Source organism: Elgaria multicarinata, chromosome 3, assembly GCF_023053635.1.
Source record: "Elgaria multicarinata webbii isolate HBS135686 ecotype San Diego chromosome 3, rElgMul1.1.pri, whole genome shotgun sequence".
NCBI classification, from domain to species: domain Eukaryota; kingdom Metazoa; phylum Chordata; class Lepidosauria; order Squamata; family Anguidae; genus Elgaria; species Elgaria multicarinata.
In genome coordinates, this window is record NC_086173.1 from 2,014,547 (window position 1) to 2,036,563 (window position 22,017).

Below are 22,017 nucleotides of genomic sequence, written 5' to 3' on the forward strand. Positions count from 1 at the left end.
CCCTGACAGGTGGTTGTCCAGCTGCCTCTTGAAGGCCTCTAGTGTGGGAGAGCTCACAACCTCCCTAGGTAACTGGTTCCATTGTCGTCCTGCTCTAACAGCCAGGAAGTGTTTCCTGATGTCCAGCTGGAATCTGGCTTCCTTTAACTTGAGCCCGTTATTCCGTGTCCTGCACTCTGGGAGGATCGAGAAGAGATCCTGGCCCTCCTCTGTGTGACAACCTTTTAAGTATTTGAAGAGTGCTATCATGTCTCCCCTCCATCTTCTCTTCTCCAGGCTAAACATGCCCAGTTCTTTCAGTCTCTCTTCATAGGGCTTTGTTTCCAGACCCCTGATCATCCTGGTTGCCTTCCTCTGAGCACACTCCAGCTTGTCTGCTGCTTTCTTGAATTGTGGAGCCCAGAGCTGGACACAATACTCTAGATGAGGCCTAACCAGGGCCGAATAGAGAGGAACCAGGACCTCACGTGATTTGGGAGCTATACTTCTATTAATGCAGCCCAAAACAGCATTTGCCTTTCTTGCAGCCATATCGCACTGTTGGCTCATATTCAGCTTGCGATCTACAACAATTCCAAGATCCTTCTTGTTTGTAGTATTGCTGAGCCAAGTATCCCCCATCTTGTAACTGTGCCTTTGGTTTCTATTTCCTAAATGTAGAACTTGGCATTTATCCCTATTAAATTTCATCCTGTTGTTTCCAGCCCAGCACTCCAGCCTATCAAGATCACTTTGAAGTTTGTTTCTGTCTTCCAGGGTATTAGCTATCCCACCCAATTTTGTGTCATCTGCAAATTTGATCAGCGTTCCCTGCACCTCCTCATCCAAATCTTTAATAAAAATGTTGAAGAGCACTGGGCCCAGGACTGAGCCCTGCGGTACCCCACTCGTTGCCTCTCCCCAGTTTGAGAAGGTTCCATTGATAAGTACTCTTTGAGTCCGATTCTGTAGCCAACTGTGAATCCACCTAATAGTTGTTCCATCTAGCCCACTTTTAGCTAGTTTGTTAATCAGAATGTCATGTGGTACTTTGTCAAAAGCTTTGCTGAAGTCAAGATATATGACGTCCACAGCATTCCCACAGTCCACAAGGGAGGTTACCCGATCAAAAAATGAGATCAAATTAGTCTCACAGGATTTGTTCCTTGCAAATCCATGTTGGCTTCTAGTAATCACCGCATTGTTTTCAAGGTGTTTACAGATTGACTTCTTTATAATCTGCTCCAGAATTTTCCCAGGGATGGATATCAGACTGACTGGCTTATTAAAGGCACAGGAGCCCAGTAGAAGCCTACATTGGCATTTTGCCAATCTCTATGGGCCAAGATGGAGCTCGAAATGAATTTTATTGCAAAAAACATACGACAAATCGGATGTGAAGAAACATCAAAGGACAACACAGAACACAATGGAATGCAACAGATGCTGGGTAAGAAGCGAATGAAGAAAGGGGGGCTTTCTCGGAAAAAGCTTGCACCGGAGCCGTCAGTGTGGCAGGCCCTGACTCAAGGGCTTAGAGGACAAGCGAAAAGTGCTTGAACCAACACAGAAACACAAAGAGGGGCAAGTGTGCTAAAGTGGGGTGGATTCTATAAAGAAGTCGAAAGAACATCCCACGAGAGAAAAGGGGCCCAGAGCGTGACGCATAGGAACCAGGTTACAGCACTACCTAAGGACTGCTGTTCGTATTTTCATTTATTATACCGCCCCGTAGCTGAAGCAACAGGTCCCACCTGGAGGAAAGGAGGCGGGTATCAAAGTAGCATTGTGCAGCTCAACTGGGCTGTGCTCTGAAGACCCAAAGAAGAAAAAAGAGGCAGCACAATGGCTCAGGCCTGAGCTCCCTTGCGGTCCTGGCCCCGCGGAGTCTGTCTGAGGCCCTCCGAGTTCTTCTTCCGCCGCCCCTTCTCACGAAGCAGTTGGCGGAAGCGCAGTCGCTTGGGATTGAGGCCATAAGCTTGGAGTCGCTGGCGGCTGAACTCGGCGCCCCCTACCCGCACCTTGGTGCCCAGCACCTGCCCCTTTCTGCCCCTCCTCTTCGGTTTCCGGGCGCTGGGACAGGGGGCACGAGGCCCCTCCGAGGCAGCACCCTCCGAGGCCTTGCTTGTGGCTTGGATGGATTCAACGCTGCTGGCGCCCTTGGGAAGCAGGAGCCCTTCCTCCTCATGCCCAGGGCTAGCTCGGTGCATCTCTTTAGGAAGCAGGTCCTGGGGCTTGGCCTCCTCTCTGCCCTTCTTTCCTTTCTTTCCTGGAGCTTTCTTGACCTCTTCTACTTCTTCCATCCTGCAAGGAGAACAAGTGGGACAATCAAACCACGTGGATTTCATAGGGTTGTTACTGCACTGCAGAGCAGAAGATCCACTCCGAAGGGGAATGCAATGGACTGGACGGAAACACCAGGAATCCCAGCTCAGAATCAAAGGTCAGATTTCAGAGGAGTGGAAAGGAAGGAATAGCCAGAGTGATTGTCCTCTGAATTCTATTGCTTCCTTCTGCACCAAGGGCCTTCAGGGCTTTCTCTGGGCCCATTCATAGAATCATAGAACAGTAGAGTTGGAAGGGGCCTATGAAGCCATCGAGTCCAACCCCCTGCTCAATGCAGGAAGCCACCTCAAAGCATCACCTGACAAGTGGTTGTCCAGCTGCCTCTGGAAGGCCTCTAGTGGGCATTCAAGAGGCAAGTGGGCCACAGCAGGCTACAACTGCCTACGAGAAGAAAAGGCAAGCAAGAAGGCTTGCCTTTTTGGAGGAGGAGGAGGCAGTTGAGCGAGATCCCAGCGCTCAAGGGTGGCTTTAGAGGAGGCTAAATAACACAGCGACGGACAGAAGGGTGGCCATCATCTCATCACCATATTTGGATTCAAGAAGGACCGCGCTCCAATGTGCCTGATCAGCTCCTCACCCATTTCAGTCACTTCCAACTGTACCATACAGCTCGACTCAGTCACCTGCGCTTTCTGGGTTACCTGAACAAGCCGTTCAACAAAAGCACCTCTGACACGGGGCACCTTGTTCGCTTCTAACAACGTGAGGCCTGTTAGGGTTATTGAGGGATCCAGCAGGAGGGGGGAGATGGAGCAGGAACATAGCCCATGTCAGATCATTCAACAAGATGTCCTTTCGGGGTCTTTTCTGGGCCTTCAGTCCAACTTTGTGACCCCCGGCTGCTAGACCTACCCCTAGAACAAAGCCCACACCTCGCAGAATACATACTCTGCCTGAAGGGATTTGAGAATCTGCTTCTTCTTCCAAGCATTCTGGCCTTTCTGCTTGTAGGCTGTCTTGTCCCGCAGTTCCTCCTTCTCGGACCTGTCCAGAGGATACCCGTCATTTACTGTTTCCGCACCCCACAACCCCACCCGGTCTTTTGGGCAGGAGGAATGAAGATATGGCAAGAAACAAAAAGGTCTTTGACGTCTAGTTTCTGAAGTACCAAGGCACAAATCCGGAGAAGGCCCTCTCGCAACTTGAAAGAATGGATGTGCCGTTCGTCCTTAAACCCATTACATAGAAATAAAAGTTGGGGCTGTATATTTTGTATCCCGCTGAAAAAAACTTGAACCTCATTAGCCATTTTCAGTTTAGGAAAGGAAAGGAACTTCTCATGCAAGCACTGAGTCATTGCTGACTCTTGGAGGGATGCCAACTTTCGCTGACGTTTTCTTGGCAGGCCTTATAGCGGGGTGGTTTGCCGTTGCCTTCCCCGGCCATTGTTACCTTTCCCCCAGCTAACTGGGTCCTCATTTTACCGACCTCGGGAGGATGGAAGGCTGAGTCGATCCGAGCCGGCTGCCTGAAACCAGCTTCCGCTGGGATCGAACTCAGGCCGTGGGGAGAGTTTCAGCTGCAGAAACTGCTGGTTTTTAGTCCCCAACTCTCCCCAACTCTCAATGCACCCAGAGTTCCACAAGAACCCAAAGGTCTATTTTGGCACAGCATGGTCCCCAGTTTTATTCCAAGCGGTGGCTACCTATTTACAAGGCAGCTACTGCAAAGAGCAACTTCCCACCTACCGGCCCCTCACCTGTACATGCAGGTCTTCCGCAGAGAACACCAGCGATTTAGCTCCTTGTCATCGGCTGTCAAAATCTGGAGGGGAAAGGATCATTGGTTTCTCTTGTGCTTCTTCAAGTGCTGCTCCGGAGTGCCAACGGTCGGGGGGACCGCTGGCCTTTAGCAAAAAGGAAGAAACCCATACAAGGTTCTGCTAGTGGGAAAGGTTACCTCCTCGGTGGAGAGCCCATAGCTGCATGGGACAACGGTGCGGTACTTGAAACGACAGGGCAGGTCCCCTATCAGATCCTCATAGTCCAGGTGGTAGAACTCATCCAGGTACTGCTCAAACGTCTTTGTCTCTGCAGAGACCAAGAGAAGCACGGCTGGGCAAGTGGAAGCTGAACAGTGTCCAGCTTTTAAGCTGATCCACATCTCTTAGACTATGCAGCGCATAGTTATGCTATGGAATTCACTCCCACGAGAAGCGGTGATGGTCACCAACGTGGATGGCTTGAAAAGGGGGTTAGGCAAATTCATGGAGGAGGAGGCTATCCACGGCTATCGGTCTACCTCCCTGTGAGCAGGAGGCCGCTATTGCACCCATGTCCTATTCGTGGGTTTCGCACAGGCTCTGGCTGATCTCACAGGCTGTGGCAGCAGCAACAGGAAAAAGCTCCGTTTCTGCTACTGTGTTGAAGCCTCTATGCCCAAAGGGAGTTCCCTTCTCTCTCAGCTCCCGCACTCCTCACAAGCTCTTGCCATCACCTGATCTGAGGAAGGTTCTCTAAAGCCATCTAACCCCAACACACCCAACACTCTTACCGGGGTCAAAGGGTTCCTTCTCATGACTGATGGCCTCTGCAAAACGCGACTTGTGCTTCTTCTTGCCCAGAAGGGGGGCCTCCAGCTTCCGTTTCTTCTTCGATGGGCCAGGCAGCTGGGCGGGGTCATAATCTGCATCCATCTGCAGGGGTGGCATCATCGTCATTATTATTATTATCATTATTATCCCAGAGCAGAGCAAATTCCCCTCTCCGCACAGTCACACGGGAAGCATCCTGCTGGTTCTTCAGACAACCATGAGCTGCCGCCCAGAACTCACTACGGCATTTAACATACAGAACTGCTGCCTCCAGACTTCATGATCACTACCACTGGATCCCAGCAAGGCTCACTTTGCCTGCAAATAAGTCCTAAGAAAGTCAGCTTTCATCTCTCTTTTGGACGCTGAAAATGTTTCCAGCCCTCATGGAGGAAAGCATGCGGCTACATACAAAAGGCTTGGCAGCGAAGCCTGCAGGCCCCCCCGTGAAAGGTTGAGAGGGGCACAGGACAACACCTGCACCTTCCCCCACGGCTTCAGCCATCGCCGTCCTTAGTTAGATGCCACAAGTCAAATCTTTGGGCCGTGGGCGTGGCCCCGGCTGCAGAACGGGGTTTTCTTTTCGTCAGCATTAACCCTCCCTGCCGCAGGCATCACTTCCTGCCAGCCCCAGCTTCGGCTACAGTTCAGCCATTAGTGGGGGAACAGGACACCCGGTTAAGGTCACAATAAGCGATAAACCTACCACAAAACCAGGATCATCACAGTGGAGCTGGTACTCGTCCTCCTGCTGCAGCCACGTGTCGGCTTCTGCTTCAGCACCATCCCTTCCTGTCCACTTATCCCAATTCCATTCATCTGTATGAGGGGGACGGATGGAGAGATTATTTTTGTTTTCCAAGCAGTGATCCCTTGGGTCCTGTCGTTGGAGGACCCTCATTCAGGGTCACAAGGAGACGGAAGCCCTATTCAGATAATGCGTTAATCCACAATGGTTAAGCGTTTTGCGCTAAACGTTATGGTTTGGCGTGTCGTGTGAACCATTCCTAACCATGGTGGCTATATAACCATGGTTTAAACAAGTTCACTAACCACTCGCTGCAAAAGGGTTAGTAGCCTAACCATGGTTAGTAGCCTAACCAAAACTTCCTGACTGTTAGAGCAGTACGACAATGGAACCAGTGACCTAGGGAGGTGGTGGGCTCTCCCACACTAGAGGCCTTCGGGAGGCAGCTGGACAACCCTCTGTCAGGGATGCTTTAGGGTGGATTCCTGCATTGAGCAGGGGGTTGGACTCGATGGCCTTGTAGGCCCCTTCCAACTCTGCTATTCTATGATTCTATGACTTAGCGTGTCATTTGAATAGGCCCAGTGGGTAACAGGCAGGGATCCCCTCACCCAAAGTTGGGATATAAAAAACTCCCATCTGCCAGACCTCTTTCTACAACACAACTTGTCTTCCACGAATTTGCCTTTTATAAAGCCATCCAACCTAGTGTCTCTACTGCCGGCCTCAAACACATCAGTTGCCCATGGGATGCCAACTTCCCCTTGCTCCAAGCTATCACAACGTACCATCAATTCCATCCTCTGTCTCAAACTGCGGTTTCTCTTCCTCACCAACTCCATAATACTCATCCCCAAAGAATTTCTGGAAAAGAAGCAGCAGCATGAGATTTCCTAGTGCCCAGGGAGAAAGCATACAAGGACCTACCACGGCAAGGGACACAATGCTGTACCTGGCCCCTAAATCAGGGACTGGGAAACTGTGGTCCTCCAGGTGTTCCGGAACTGCAACTCCTATCATCCCTCACCATTGGCTATGCTGGCTACGGCTGCTGGCAGTTGCAGTCCAACTGGAGAACCACATCATGGTGCAAAGACTTCCTGTACACCCAGAGATGGCTTTCATCACTGGATTGGCCTTTTATAATTAACAGTTTAATTTGAAAGACATCAGTCCGTATACTGCATGATTTATCAAAAGAAGAGCTTTTTCTTCAGTAAATGCCAAAAAGACTTTACCAAGTAGGACTCCTTTGTACTTGATGGCACAGCTCCTAAATCCAACACTACTAATAAAAATTGTTTCACCTAAAACGAAAACAAGGCAGGTCCACTATATATTTCAGAATTCTCTGGGATTTAGTACTAGATGCACAGTACAGTTCCTAGAGAATCTTAACTTTCCACTGAAGCAAATTTCTAGCCCTTGTGGGTGCAAAGATAAGCGTAAGGGCAATGCCTACATTTTGGCATTTGAATTTCTTCAGATTTCTGTTGTGCTACCTAAAGCAGGGTGGGCAACTGCACCCCCTCAGTGTGACCCCAGCCTGAGATTTAAGGGGGCTATTTTATTTTAATTTCCCCACTCGCTTCATTTTTGCCACATGCAGGGTGGGGTGGGGGTGAACTGTATGTGGTCCAGGGGTGGGTGGTGTAAAAATGGTCCCTGGACTTCCCAAAATTGTCCAACCGTGACCTAAAAGGAACAACTGAACACTACATTGTGCAGTTTATCATCCCTTCAACTATACATAACTAAACTGTATACAGCAGCAAATCTGGAAGAGTTCCAAATCCCCCAAACTGATGGATTATCTCAGAAGTTGCTGTATTACAGCATAGATGAAAATATCTGATTCTGGGAAACTTTGAGAATTTTCCATTTCTCCAATTCCATTTAATTTGAGAATCAGGGCTCTTTTATCAACTGTTAAGAGTGACAATTATGATGACAACATACTTCTGGTTTATTCACCGTTATTTATGTCATACCTTGTTATGAGCTTAGAATGTTAATTTAAAAACAACAACTCCGTCCTCTAGTGTTGTACTGGAAGGAAGAGAAAATCAAACAAGGAGAATGGCAGCTGAACACACAAATCATAACCTCAGGTGTCCCTGCAATCCAATTGTAAATATTAAGATATGTTGGGTTGTAAATAGCAGCTGTTCTTGCAATCTCACAGCAAGAGTTTTGACATCGATACTACTCAAAGGTGCGATGAACACAACATTGCATTTGCTTTCGAGCGGAGGTGCTGGAATCCTTTAGCCCAGATATTCCCACTGGCGTCAAAAGACTTTGATCCCCTGCCCTACCTGCGCCCTTCTCTCTTGACAGTATCTCCAATGGGTTGGGAGAGCACAGGCCATGAAATCAGCAGCTGTGATTCTCCCTCAATCAGGGCATTATTTACATTCCGGAGATCTCTGGCCACCAGGGGGAGCCCTGGGCAGCATGCGGAACAGGCGCTCACCTCCATGAGCTGGTCATGATGCGCAGGGTCAAAGTCCCCTTCGAGATCCCCCTCCTGGAAGGTGCTGCGGGCGGCGCCCGTGACCCCGTGCAGCTTCTGCAGTCGTTCCAGAATCTCCCGGCGTTTCAGGTTCTTCAGTTGCTTCAACTCCTCCTGCTTGTGCTCCCTCTCCTTTTAAGATGGCCAATGAGCAATATGTCAGGGGTAGGCCAACAAGGCAACCAGCTCCATTCTAGGCAAAGGTCTCAGCCTTCGTGCCTAGCCATGGGGAGCCCAAGGCCCACGGCAGAACTCACTTTCCTCTTGCGCTCCCGGGTCTCCTGGCGCTTCTCTTTGCGGCGCTCATCCTTCCGGCGCACTGAAGTTGCAATGTTGCGGGGGAAGGTATTCACCTTGCGGGCAAAGGGGGGGGGGCGGGGAGAAGAAGACGGTGCGGGGCATTGCGTCAAGCCTCTTGAATTCTTTTGAAAGGGTGGGGGAAGGGGGCCCTGGGGTAACACCCCCTCCACCCAGATCCCCTCACAGAGGAGATCCTGCCCAAACTTGCCCCAGGGCACTGAACAGAGACCCATCCAGGCAACGGCTGCGGCCCTCACCAATTGGGCCTCAGGCTCCTCAAAGCGGAAGTTGTACTTGCGCTCAAAATCCTCTTGCTTCTTCAGGAACAGCTCGCCCTCGTCAGAAGAGTCTGATACGTCCAGCTGCACCTCAGGTAGCCTGCAGGAAAGCAGCACAGTGGGGAAAGAGTGGCCGCAGCATCAGCCAAGGACATGGGAATGGAGTCACCTCTCCTACCATGGTACAGAATACAACACAGCCCCGCCCCAGGACTAGGCCCTGCTTCCACAGGAGTCTGTCAAAATTGAAGCCAGATCATTTCCTAGAGTACGGCTGTGCTTAAGCGGATGTGGAGTGATTGCTGTTGGAGTGAGTCCCTACAAGCGGACACTGGTCAAGACTGCCACTGCCCAGACTCAGAGGTCTGAGCGTCTCAGGGGCTGGGAAGTGTTCCCCGACTCTAGCCACACTAATAAAATAACTCTGAACTCCTACAAGGATCTCTCAGCCACCAGCAGAATCCAGCACTCTCCTGAGGCATCATGGGATGCATGTCCTGGATGTAGCAGCTCTGACAGTGCTGGCAAAGTGGACAGCTGGAAGTCACAGAACTCCTTGAAAAAATTGTGGCGACTGAATCAAGTTGAACCAAGGGGAAAAAACTGGCAAAAATAGCTGCCACGGAGGGTGTGTGTGCGGAAACGTTCTCCATCTTGCTTTAGCCTCAAAAATTCTGGCCTCACCCAAGTGGAGGCCCTTTCAGACTTCCAGAGGCCCTGAATTCCAGCAGAAGTATTCAGCCCGGCTATGTCTTGACCCCGGCAATAACCCAGTGGCCACCTTCCTTCCACGGCTCCTGCTCCAATTGGCCACAAGAGACAAATGTTTTCTTGAGCAGCCAACAGAAGCCAAATCCGAGTCTCTGGGAGGATTACAGAGAGTGATACAATACGGTAAGTTACTACTACGTTGTTAGCCTGGTGACTGCTTGGAAAAGAGGGGCGTTGGGGGGGGGGGGGGGAAGAAGAAAACAGAAGCGGCAACAAAGTTTTAGGCTTCGACTTGAGTGGCAATTTTAGGATGACAACTTGAGAGCAAGAGAGTTTATTCATACCATTGTTATTTTCAACCTAGAATAGGGATTCATGAGGTTATCCGATTTCAGTGTCAGTCCAATAACGATATCAATAAGAGTCAATAACTAGAATCATAGAATAGCAGAGTTGGAAGGGGCCTACAAGGCCATCAAATCCAACCCCCTGCTCAATGCAAGAATCCACCCTAGAGCAGCTTTCCCCAACTTGATGGGTCTCCAGATGTGTCAGACTGCAACTCCAGCTGGGAATGAGGGAAGGTGTAGCCCCAAACATCTGGAGGGCACCAGGTTGAGCGAGAGGAACAAGAATTACTTCTGCACTTGTTAGTTTCACAAAGATCTTCTTCATTAAAGTTTGGCTGGAAACTGGTGGTGGTGGTGGAACGTTGATTATGGTAGCAAAATATGTCTAACAACCCAAAGTCATTTTCAGGCCTTTTAGGAGAAAAGGCAGCAACCTTTTCATTCGAAAAGGCCCACTGTGTCGAGTCAGGATTTGGCGAGGAAAAGCAAGGGAGACCACATGGGCACAAACTCCATAGCAGTCACTGGAGAAACGGACCAAATGTCAAAATCACGTTGTCAAATGTGGGCAGGGCAGAGTGATGTGAGCTTCAGCCCACCTAATCCGAGACTTAGGAAAAACTTGCCCCCGCTCTCCACCAAAGCCTGGTTCACGCATGCAAACATGCCAGAAGATCACACTCTTTTGCCAGAGTTTGTGTGCTGGTTTGGTGAGAATCCGTGGAACTGAAAGAGGAGGAGTGTCAGGCGAACAGCTTGGCACATGGAACCACTCCCACCAATCCGGAAACACCCACTTCTAGGACTGGACTGTATGAAGGAATTATTTTGAACTACCAACCCTGCCAATAACTAAGGCAAGGAATAAGATTACCCTGATGTGTGATCAAAAAGGTATTAAGGCACATTCAGAAGTGACCAACCTCCGTTAAGTCATCTTGTATAACCGGAGTGGACAACCTGAGGCCTTTGGCCCAATTTCTTGTAGCCCTCAGGTTAATTTCAAAAGCCCTCTGCCTATGATCAGTTCAGACTTCTGAGAAGAGCTGCCCGTCCCTTCCCTGGCAGCCCAGGAACAGAGAGAGAGAGAAAGAGAGAGGGAGAGAGAGAGAGAGAAAGACGATGACGACAGAATGAGAAAAAGGATGTCTCCCCCACTTTTGGCTCTGTCTCTGTCTGCGGCTGACATGTGGCCCTGATTACCCATGAAGGGATGTGGCCCTCAGCAGAAAAAAGGTTGCCCACCCCCGTTGGATAAATATATTTGAACACAGGCCTGTGAAGATACACCATCAGTGGAGCAGGGTGGGGTGGGGAGAGGAAACGCCTAATTTTCTTTCCTTCTTACCAGCCTTGGGAAGAAAAAAAATTAGGGAAGGCTACACCCTGTCCTCAAGAGCCTCAAATCTATTGGCACTCACCCTTCCTCCTCCTCCTCCTCCTCCTCTCGATCACCTGCCTCCTTGTAGCGCTTGTTCAGGATGTAATCCCGCAAGAACCGTTCCCCTTCATCCAGTTTTGGGTCATTCCAGTATTCTTTAAGGGGCACCTGGATAAAGAGTTAATGTGAGACAGGCACAAATAAACCTGAAATAAGTTTGCCGGACTGGAGGCTGGAGCAAAGATTGCCATCAAATTCACACTCCAAGACGACTTTGACATTATCTTGCATCTCTTCACGTAAGGTTGATCCGAAACCTTCCAATCAGTAGTCCTTTCATCTCAACAGGGCAAGATATAGGGGATGGACACACACGGCCATGGGGCAAGATGGAGAAGCACTTGCAAATTTGGGAAGATGCCGCTCTAGCCCCAGGCTAACGGAGGCCCCCTCAAGTTGCAGATTTAACAGTGCTCAGAAGTCCACAACTCCTAAAACGTTCTGCTTCAAGATGAGCCCTTCCATTCCACTACTTTATTGCCGTGGCTGATAATCAGATTAGCCAGACGGACATTGTAATAAACAGCACAGACGCAAAAGGCCAAGCCTCCCCCCCTTGCTGACTTCTGTTCCCAAATAAAACCCTCAACCAGCACGCTGACTGCCCCAGGAGGCAGGGCATGAGATGGTGCAGCCCTCGTGTATTTCCAGAAATTGCCACTGACCTCTGAAGCCAGTTGCAAGAACCTTCTTTTAGGTTTAAGATGCCACTTAATTTACCAGGAAGCAGTCACGGCTCCAAACAGCGGTCATACGCTGCCCGATTTGGCTGCCAGCCCGTGCAGACCTCTGTACAAAGCCACCCAGAGCAGGTGGTGGCCCCCAGGCCATGGCTCACCAGGTCGTGAAGCTCCTCCTCTGCCTGTGACTTCTGCTGACCTTTCAACCAGCTGATGTAGTCGGCCTCCTCATGCTCCTGAGAGAAGCAAGTTAGCAGAACAGAGACAATGCTGACACCGACCAGCCCAGCTTGACTAATATTTATTTATTTAAAGTATTTCTAGGCTGCCATGCATATAATAAAAAAATGATACAATAAAAACAGCAAATGTTGCAAAAAACAACAGGCACCAGCATAAGAAAGAACCTACAATACAATTAGAGCAATAACCCAGTCTGACAGAGAAAGGCCAGAGGAAACAAGTAAGTCTTCAGGGCCTCTTAAAAGCCTGCAATGATGGAGCCTGGAGGACCCCTGATGGCAACTTATTCCAGAGGTGTGGAGCCACTGTGGAAAAGGCCCTCTCTGTTAGTTTTACTCTACCCTGTGCCTGCTTACCCTACCCTGTGCCTGTTGGCATTCTCTTCCCCTCCTTATTGTTTTACTATGATTTTATTAGATTGTAAGCCTATGCGGCAGGGCCTTGCTATTTACTGTTTTACTCTGTACAGCACCATGTACATTGATGGTGCTATATAAATAAATAATAATAATAATAATAATAATAATAATAATAATAATAATAATAATAATTGCGTACTTGCCCATCTAAGTACCCTTACAGGTGGGCAAGTTAGAAGGGCCTCTTTGGCTGATCTTGAGGTGAGGGCAGGAGGATATGGGAGAAGGCTGTCCTTCCAAGTAATTTGGTCCCAAGCCGTTTAAGGGGTTAAATCTCAAAAACAGCACTTTAAAATGGTGGCTACTTTTATTTGAATGTTTTAGCACATTTCAAATCCATACTTGGAGGTAGACAACTATTTGTTAACTGAAATATTTATTTCCTGTCTTTGGCCCACCCCCACCCCCAATAGAATCAATAGAATAAGACACCTACTATGTAGATAATTGTCTCCAAAAGTAAGGACATCTTTGCCTATCTTCACCCAGATCCTCAGAAGCCAGGCAACACCAAAGCCAACTTACAAAATGACTGGGTGATACTCAAGCTCAGATTTTGGGGTGTCTCCAGGCAAACGAGTTCAACCATTGTGGGGAGGTGAAGGAGAAGGACCCCTTCATGAGCCCTTAGTCTGCATCTCAGCAGACCTTTCCGACCATCCCTATGATGTGCTGAAAAGAAGCCACTTAAGCTTTTATGGGCAGAACTCTGCATATGCTGCACTTCCGTGCAGCTACAGAATTTGGTGCTGGGTGCAAAATTCAGCATCCTACATTGTTGAGAGGGAAGGAGGGGAAGAGGCAAATTTCTAGCCCTTGCAGCTCAAGAAGGGATGGGGAAAATAGACACCCTTCTGTTCGTACAGTAAAACCAGCACCTTGAATTGTACTGGTGAAACATTAAGGGATCCAATGCAGTTGTTCAACACGGGCATAACAGGAACCCAGGACCCACCTGTGGAACAGACAGTTGGAGGACGCCTGATATATAACAGGCCACAGTATTCTAATCTTGAAGATATGAAGCTCAAGGACATCTATGACACTTGAATCAGGAAGGAACTACATTACGTGCCATTTACAAGCAAAATGATGAGGTGTCTTGCTCTCTGAAGTGATGCTGAGTTTTTAAGTGACCCGAGAATAGCGGTTTTAAAAGGATATTGTTGTTCATTGTTTTCAACTTTTGCAAACCGTCCAGAGAGCTTTGGCTTGGGGCGGTATATAAATGTAATAAATAAATAAATATCTCTTGCACCCCAGATTATCTGGGGAACAACTGTGTAGGGAAGATGATGGATTTCCCACCCTCCCTTCCCCACCCATGAACAGCTGGGTTCTGAAGCCTGCACCTATTTAGATGAGCAAGAGCCAAAGGAGCCAGGAAAAATCCAACACTTCGTCTCACACACACACACACACACCGTCTCTTCTTTAGTTTTGGCCCGTTTGTGCAGCAAGGTTGATGAGCTGCCACCTTCGCCCTCTTCATCATCACTGTCTGCCACAAACTTCTGGAAGCTGCACAGGAGACAAAAGCAGGCTTAGCATTCACCCAGGGCCAAGGGTCTTTGGAGCGTAAAGGGTTAGATCCATGACTTGGAAGGGGGCCTCATAGCTCTGAGAAACCAACAGGTGTGGGGGGCGATCGTTAGCACGACCTCCCTGACAGGAAAGATGCCGGCAACGTCCTGTATTAACCTAACCACAGATGGAGTACCGTCCACTCAGCTGAAAGACCTTGGGGAAAACTCAGTTGGAAAGAACCAACGGACCAGGGCTTAGACCAGGCCCCAGAATCCATTTTCAATGCTCAGGCCTGGGAAACGTGAAGCAAAGAGGCAAGGGCCTGCTGAGCATGATGCGCGTTTCCCTCCCCCCGTGTTTCCAAATACCCCACGAGGCACTTGGAGACACAGCTTCCAGGAACACATGCTCCTCTGTTGCACCCCGTTTTAGAAATTAACCACTAGAACGTGCCCCACGTGCAAACACCACGTGGGAGAGAACAGGGCGGCACCGCCGACGCGCCTGCCTCCCAGCTGACCCAGCTCCCTCCCCGATTCTTGGCTCACCTCTCCTTAAGCTGCTTCTGTTCTTCAACATAGCTCTATGAAATCATGAGAAGGAAGAGAAGGTTAATACAGGATGCCAGACCCTTTAGAGCTTTTTAGAATGGACCCAGAATCCCCTTGGCCAAAACCAAAACGGTTCTCTAGTTCCACAGAGAGCCCACAGCCCGGTTCACTTAGGGGGCTCTCGCCCTGAACCCACACAGACTTCCAGCATGCCCTTCCCAGCCTTACCTTTTGGTTTTTAACTGCTACTCCCTCATCATCATCTTCATCCTCATATTTGCTGTAGGAAAAGAGAGGGTTACTGAGTTGACAAGTCCCCCATCCCCTCTCAAATGGGAGAGGAAACTGCAGCGCTTTATCCCAGTTGAAAGAACACACCGTTTATCTAGTTTATCCGAAGCTCTAGCTCAGCCCTGCCACATCTGATAAGGTGCTCACAATTGGGTCCAGATACACAGATGGTCTAGGAACTGATGCCAACGTGCTCATGCATTCACCCTCCTAGCTAGCCTGACATGTAAGCGCTTGGCGTTTGCCAACGGCCAGGCAAGCAGATTCCTGATCCGTCCAATCCAGGCCATCGCACAAGCCGAGCACAGAAAAGAAAACCCAACTTTTCTACCGCTGGCATTGTATGAACACTAGAGCCAAGACAACTAGCTACAAATATTTGACCTCTCGCAAATTTTGCAGTTTCGCCATTCAAGTGTTGAAAAGGAAATTCAAATGTTCCAGGCTTGTTAGGGTCACTTCATCATTTTGATTTTGGCGTGCCTCAGACTAAACATACTAATCACTATGGCATGTTATATATCAAATGCGGACAGATACTAAGTTAAATTTTGTATATCGATTTTTAATGTTTTAATGTTTTAATCTTTTGTAAACCGTCCAAGAGAGATTTGGCTATGGGACAGTATAAAAATGTAAATAATAATAATAGTAAGAAAAAGAACCATTATTCATCAACAAGTATTAAATGCTATTCAATGCCAAATAATATTAAGTAATATACACCAATAATGTCACACACCAGGCTATCTTCCCCGCCCTCAACTACCTAGAGAATGTTTAACACCAACATTTACAATGGAGAATTTCACAGAGCATGTGGCGGCAGCTTAGTAAATATCAAGAAGAGCGGCTACAGCTAAGCCACAACCTCATGGGAGGTTGGAATCCACATCTGAGAGATGGGAAATACGAAATATTGATGGTCCTGCTGCAATTGTAACAGTGCTGCTCAGTGGCTAGAGGAGGTGACTGCGAGAAAAATGCGGACTTTAACAAATTTTGGCTGGCCCTGGTAGCCAACCCTGCCCCCCGGCCTTCCCCATGAGGAAGGGAGGGGGCCTTGTCTCCAAGGTCATGCGGAGCTTTGATAGCACCGGGTGGGTCTCCAAAGTGCAGCACGAGGTCAGGGAAGACCCTCCTGCCCAGCGTGAAGCACGGGGGAGAGCTGAAGCTCTTCAGAAGCACAATCCAGAGACAGAAGTACCCCAGGCCTCTTCCTCACGGGTGTGCTGCTCTTGGGAGGCGCTCCCAACTGGCCTTAGAAAGATGGCACTACTCAGGCGAGCCCTAGCCTTCCTCCTCCTAAGCTTGGAGCTGGGCATGAGGCCTGAGGCTGGTTGTGCTCACCAACGGTGGGAAGAATGCTTGGCACGGGGTGAGCACATTTGTGGACTTCCGGCAAAATTGTTGGTGGCTGTGGACTTCATAGAAGTGGATTTAGACATGACGCCCCAGGGGGTGGGGAAACAGACCCCCACATCTGTACTTTTCCTCAATTTTCCTCAAACAGAAAATAGGACGTTTTCAGGAACAATGACATCTTATGAATCCTATACAATATATTTATTAAAACGTTTTTTTTTACTTGCTCCCTATGGGTAGCGTGAATATTTTTATGTAAAACAATCTACAGCTTCAAAGGTAGTTATTCTTCTTATGCTGTTGGGGTGAGCAGTCTTCAGGCTTGAGGGATTAATTTTTACTAGCACTGCAAGAGCCACCAACCTGAGCCTGGTGCAAAAAACATTCATTTAGAATTCAAGAATTCTGAGCAGAATTCAACAAATTCTGAATTTGTTCTAAGTATCAGAACTGAATGGAGCTCATAATCCTTCCAGGGGAAAACCCAGAGCTGGTTACTCCAGGGTTTCTTTGAGCAACATAATTTAGGTTGTGGGTGGGCAATTTTGTTGCTCCTGTTGTTAAATAATTGGGAATCAGAAATCCTTGCTGAACTATTCCAAATAACCCAGAGTTCTACTAGTAGATCTTGATCTAGCTTCTGCCCACCACTGCTGTAAATACAATACAGTATTCAAATCCAAGATGCATTTTTATATCTAGAGGATGCTGCCATCTTCATGAGAGGCTGCTTGCCTTTTTCTGGTGACCTTTGATCTAGCCTGGACATACTAGAAGCAATTACCCGGCCACTAGCTGCCCTTTCCACCTCTCCATTCAAACAACTGTGATACATACATCCTACTACAGAATGGGAAAGAAGGAACTTATTACCCGGCCGGCCGGGCTGGAGGATAAGAAGATCAAAAGGAGGTGGGGTAGAAACCACAAAAGGCCGCCCTTGCATAAGCCATGTTCTACAAGCTGCTGCCGCTGCAGCTTGAATATTCAAAATGGCCACCAGCACATGCTGCAACCTACCATTGCTTAAATAAACCGTGGTGGGCTGTTTGATTGTGCAAACGGACTCACTCTGTTTATTGGAGCTTGCCCCCAAGTAAGAGTGCACAGAATTTCAACTTCACTCTTAACTTTCAGTATATCTGCAGGTAATCCACTTCCTTCTACATGTTTTAGCTGGAGCTCAGTTCTCAGCCCAAATGTCAGCTTTTTCCTCTGAAACCTTGGTATTAAAGTCCCTCCTCCTTCTAGCCTTTCTATCCTCCAGCAGGCAGGGCAATGGTTTCACAAACAGGACACGGATTCTGCAAGGGTTGTTTAACCCTAACATAACCCATCATTCCTGGGTTTGGATGACAAAACAAACCACAGCTTTGAATATTCAGTATGGCGCCTGTGGCTGCCGTGGCTTAAAGAATACTTGATGATCCACAACAATAATTTGATCCCAGTCACTGGGTCTTGTTTCTGAGCATAGGACTGTTCCATAAAACTTCATAAATATGACAGTGCCATTTTATATAATAATGCATTTTGTGATGTTAAAGGAATAAAATAATTTTAGTTTTGAGAAGTATTGCATATATTTCAATCTTTCCCAGATTTCTGTGTGTCTTCCACCCAACAAATAGTAGGACACATTCTCAACACACACAGAGCTTAGCTTCAGAATTTCCAGGAATTTGTTGAGTTTCTCAAGTTGCTAATCTATGTCTGAATTTAGAGTTCAGGTCTATTCTAGGTCCTGGTGAACCAGGGCCCAACCTGGCCACTACCACACTAGCAGTGATGAAGATACCACCACTTCCAAGAGGTATCGGCTGCCCCTAGCCCTAAACCTCCTCATGTTTTATTTCAACTTTTCGTAGACAAAGCCTGACAGATACAAATATTATCTCCAATTCCAAGTGCACAAAAACAAAACCCTGCCAATGTGAATTAGGTAAAAGATATAAATATGGCCATACTACCCTGAACATGCCCGATCTCGTCTGATCTCGGAAGCTAAGCAGGGTCAGGCCTGGTTAGTACCTGGTTGGGAGACCGCCTGGGAATACCAGGTGCTGTAGGCTACCTAGGGAGGTTGTGGGCTCTCCCACACTAGAGGCCTTCAAAAGGCAGCTGGACAAGCATCTGTTGGGGATGCTTTAGGGTGGATTCCTGCATTGAGCAGGGGGTTGGACTTGATGGCCTTGTAGGCCCCTTCCAACTCTGCTATTCTATGATTCTATGGCACTGTTTATAAAGTAAACGTTGAATACCCAAAAGGCAACCCATATAACCTTGGCATTCAGCTGTTCAGTTGGTGTATGGATAGCTACTGGCATTCTGGTTTATTAAGTATTCTGGAAGAAAAATCATTCCCAATTTCCTTGAACAACAGATGCTGTAATAATGTTAACATGTAATTGGGCAGAAAAGCAAAACCTAATGCTAAAGTCCTAGACAGAGTGAGACTTGTGCAACTGCAATGTCAGCACAGAGTACAAAATATCACAACTTCGTATTTTCTTATAAGAAAATGAAAAGACCTAACAAAATATAGAGCTCTGAAAGTACAAACAGGCTTATACTTGTAGAATGTGTTCTGAATCACAGGATAACACCCAGTTCCTTCACCCCACTCACAGCCTCTGCCTTTACATTCTCTCATGGCATTCAACATTCTTTCCCCATCCCAGCAAATTCCAAGCACTGCACAAAAGCCTCTATTCTCAAAACAGAATGCACAAATTAAGCTCAAGTATACAAATTCTGCCAATGTAGTTAACGCCACAGGAAGAGGGTTATTAGAATACATGTGGAAAGAATGATAGCATCATTCATTTTCTGAGGCTTTAGTCAACATTTCCTTTGAGAAGAAAAGATAGTCTGTCTCTCTCTTACAGAGGCAGTTGAAGTTATCCCTGTTTACCAAATCTGGAAACATTCTCCAATGCTCTACAGAGGTGTGCGAGTGGACAGGTCACCTCATTCAAAGTCAGAGGAAATGCTGTTCTCCTACTACACAAATACTTTAAATGTAACCCTTTCCCTCTCATCATTTAAAAGACATCTAGTAAATCTTAACTATCACCGGGGTGGACAACCTGCAGCCCTCCAGATGTTTTGGTCTACAACTCTCACCGGTCCTAGCTAGCATAGCCAACAGTGAGGGATGATGGGAGTTTCCAGGCCAAAACACTTGGAGGGTCACAAGCTGCCCGTCCCTGTAACTATTGGAATGACAGTCCAGAGCACTACCTGTCCTCACAAGATCTATGACTAGGGAGGCTAAAATGACATGGGATGCAGGGAGAGAGAACGCATGGGTTTCCACGTAACAGTAAACCATGGTTTCCTGCTAGAGGGATGAATCCGCAGGAGCCCAAGCAAAGGAGCAGGCTCATGTGCTCCCCACTCCCCTCTCTTTCTCCCACATGGCTGAAACAATGATTCTGGTAGGCATTAGTTTCATTTTTAAATAATCCCGGCTTAGCATAACATTGGAACCAGGTTTAAACAAATTCAAGCAAGTTTCTAAACAAGTTAACTGCAAATCATGGTTTCAGAAATAGCTTGTTAAACTAACCAGATGTTTTTTAAAACCAGGATTCCTGGTTAGGCCGCTAACCCCTTTGCAGCAAATGGTTAGTGAGCGTGTTTAAACTGTGGTTATGTAGCCACCATGGTTAGGAATGGTTCACACAACAAGTTAAGTCAAGGTTCACACAACACGCTAAGCCCTAATGTTTAGCTCAACATGCTTAGCCACCATGGCTTAGCATCTTGTCTGAACAGGGTCATTCTCTTAACTGCTAATCTGCACAAAACAAAATGACTCCAGGCGACCAAGAGACATAACAGTTTAGTGCTCAAGATTCCCGCAACTAGAGATTTAACACTGCAGACACTGTGACTTTTCATGCCTTACCCTGCCTTTTCCAGAATGACCTTCCTCTCATAATCCTTCAAAAACATAGGCTTTTTCTTCTTCTTTATAGGTGCCTCCTCGCTGTCACTGGCTGAAGAGGAATCTGAGGATAACCCAATCATAACTCATCAGCTACCAATTGCAGAGCAAGAGTATTGACCCAACCCATATCAGGAAGTCCTCAGACATATTCATACCCCAGACAAGAACATCACACAGTTGCTCCGAGTCAAAAGTTCCAGGAGCAAACAGGAGCAGTACTTACTTTCCTTGCTGTAGAAGGTGACATCCTTCTGATAAATCCGGGGGTCCTTGGTTTTCAGCAAGGCCAGTGTGCAGTAAAAAGCACGATCCAGTTTGGAGTCAAGTTCCTGCCACATTAAGAAACAAGTTAGGAGGGCCTACCACTGGAGAAAGCAATCGTTTAAAAATAACTATTTTCCAGCCTGTATGAGGAAGAATAAAACCCAAGAGATTCTGCATTCCCTCTGGGAAGAGAAAAGGACAAAGGACAATGCAGTCCCACCAGCCAATCTCCACCTAAACATCCACAGGTAGCACAGGTCAGCTTTAACCCAGCAATCTTCCCCAAGCTAGTGCCCGCCACATTTTGGACTACACCTCCCATCAACTCCACCCATAGATGGGGTGATGGCGGCTGTAGTCCAAAACATCTGGAGAGCCCCAGGTTGGGGAAAGCTTGCCTAGCATAGGGTGACCATATGAAAAGGAGGACAGGGCTCCTACATCTTTAACGTTGTATTGAAAAGGAAATTTCAGCAAGTGTCATTTGTATATATGGAGAACCTGGGGAACTTTCCTCTTCATCACAACAGTTAAAGCTGCAGGTGCCCTGCCCTCTTTTAAATCTGGCCATTCTAGTATAGCTCCTGCACCTTTAACTGTTGTGATGAAGCTGGAATTTCATCAGGTTCCCCATATATACAAACGACACCTGCTGAAATTCCCTTTTCTATGCAACTGTTAAAGATACAGGAGCCCTGTCCTCCTTTTCATATGGTCATCCTAGCCTAGCAGAAGCCCCATCCTGTACTGTCTCAGCACCGCCTCCTACCATCAGGTCCGTAAAAGCTATCCCCGCCGGTGAACGGCAGGCACTCCAAACATGCCCAGAGGCACGGTTTCCTTCACTGTCCAAGTCAATTCACAGCAGAGGACGGAAGCGAAGCTTTCTCTTCCACTCACCTCCTCCGCCTCCTCACTGGACTCCGATCCGGAACTGGACTCCTCCTCCTCCTCCTCCTCGCCTGTAGCCCCATATCGATCCTGCACTGCGGGGTGAGGGGGGGGGGAGAAGAAACCAGGGTGAGGCGCTCCAGGGGCCACGAAAGGCGCAAGTCCCCTAACCAGCCCCTTCCCCGGGCGAAGCAGCAGAGCCCCGCTACTCACGCCGCTGCAGCTCCTCCCGCCGCCGGTACCGCCCGTAACGCGCAGCAAAGGCCGCGTTGATCTTCAGTTCCGGCTGTGCAGCCATTGCCGCGGCCCTCCTGCACGCCGCCGCGGTCCACTTCCGGGTCAGTCGCGGCTGAAGGCGAGGGGACGGTATAAAGGCGAACTCGCTGCCCCGGAAGCAGTTGGTGGGAAAGCGGCGGCCGCCGCCTCCTCCCCGCCCCTACAGAGCCGTCCATCAGCGGCGGCTCCCATGGCAACAAGCTCTGTTGAGCCCAGGAAAAGGATGCCCAGAAGAACTCAAGCATGAGTTCAAAAGGGTTAAAAGAAGGCAGTATTGTGGCACCTTAAGTAGGGTGACCGTATGAAAAGGAGGGCAGGGCTCCTGCCTCTTTATTTATTTATTTTTATTTATTT

At 48.2% G+C, this 22,017-nt stretch overlaps 1 protein-coding gene and 1 non-coding gene across 2 annotated transcripts; one reads left to right on the top strand and one right to left on the bottom strand.

The window, feature by feature from the left end:
* Window positions 1–1,327: 1,327 nt before the first annotated feature.
* On the bottom strand, window positions 1,328–21,720 carry KRI1 (KRI1 homolog). Its single transcript, XM_063119040.1, has 19 exons — window positions 21,601–21,720; window positions 21,397–21,482; window positions 20,456–20,561; window positions 20,191–20,293; window positions 14,850–14,901; window positions 14,619–14,653; window positions 13,968–14,064; window positions 12,040–12,117; window positions 11,182–11,309; window positions 8,679–8,799; window positions 8,379–8,474; window positions 8,083–8,253; window positions 6,395–6,470; window positions 5,565–5,677; window positions 4,819–4,960; window positions 4,225–4,355; window positions 4,025–4,089; window positions 3,214–3,309; window positions 1,328–2,283 (listed from the first exon to the last, which is right to left on the bottom strand). Exons 1-19 carry the CDS (start codon window positions 21,683–21,685, stop codon window positions 1,830–1,832), a joined length of 2,235 nt encoding a protein of 744 aa, XP_062975110.1. The 5' UTR covers window positions 21,686–21,720; the 3' UTR covers window positions 1,328–1,829.
* On the top strand, window positions 18,231–18,349 carry LOC134397078 (5S ribosomal RNA). The gene has a single exon (XR_010025346.1). It is a non-coding gene; the product is annotated as a 5S ribosomal RNA (ribosomal RNA).
* Window positions 21,721–22,017: the final 297 nt, after the last annotated feature.

Excerpts from the sequence above, each read along its gene's own strand:
- KRI1 (XM_063119040.1), bottom strand. The coding sequence starts at position 21,685 with ATGGCTGCACAGCCGGAACTGAAGATCAACGCGGCCTTTGCTGCGCGT. Across the intron at positions 5,678-6,394 it reads GACAGAGGATGGAATTGATG|ATGAATGGAATTGGGATAAG; the intron begins GTACGTTGTGAT and ends CCCCTCATACAG. Across the intron at positions 3,310-4,024 it reads CGGAAGACCTGCATGTACAG|GTCCGAGAAGGAGGAACTGC; the intron begins GTGAGGGGCCGG and ends TCCTCTGGACAG.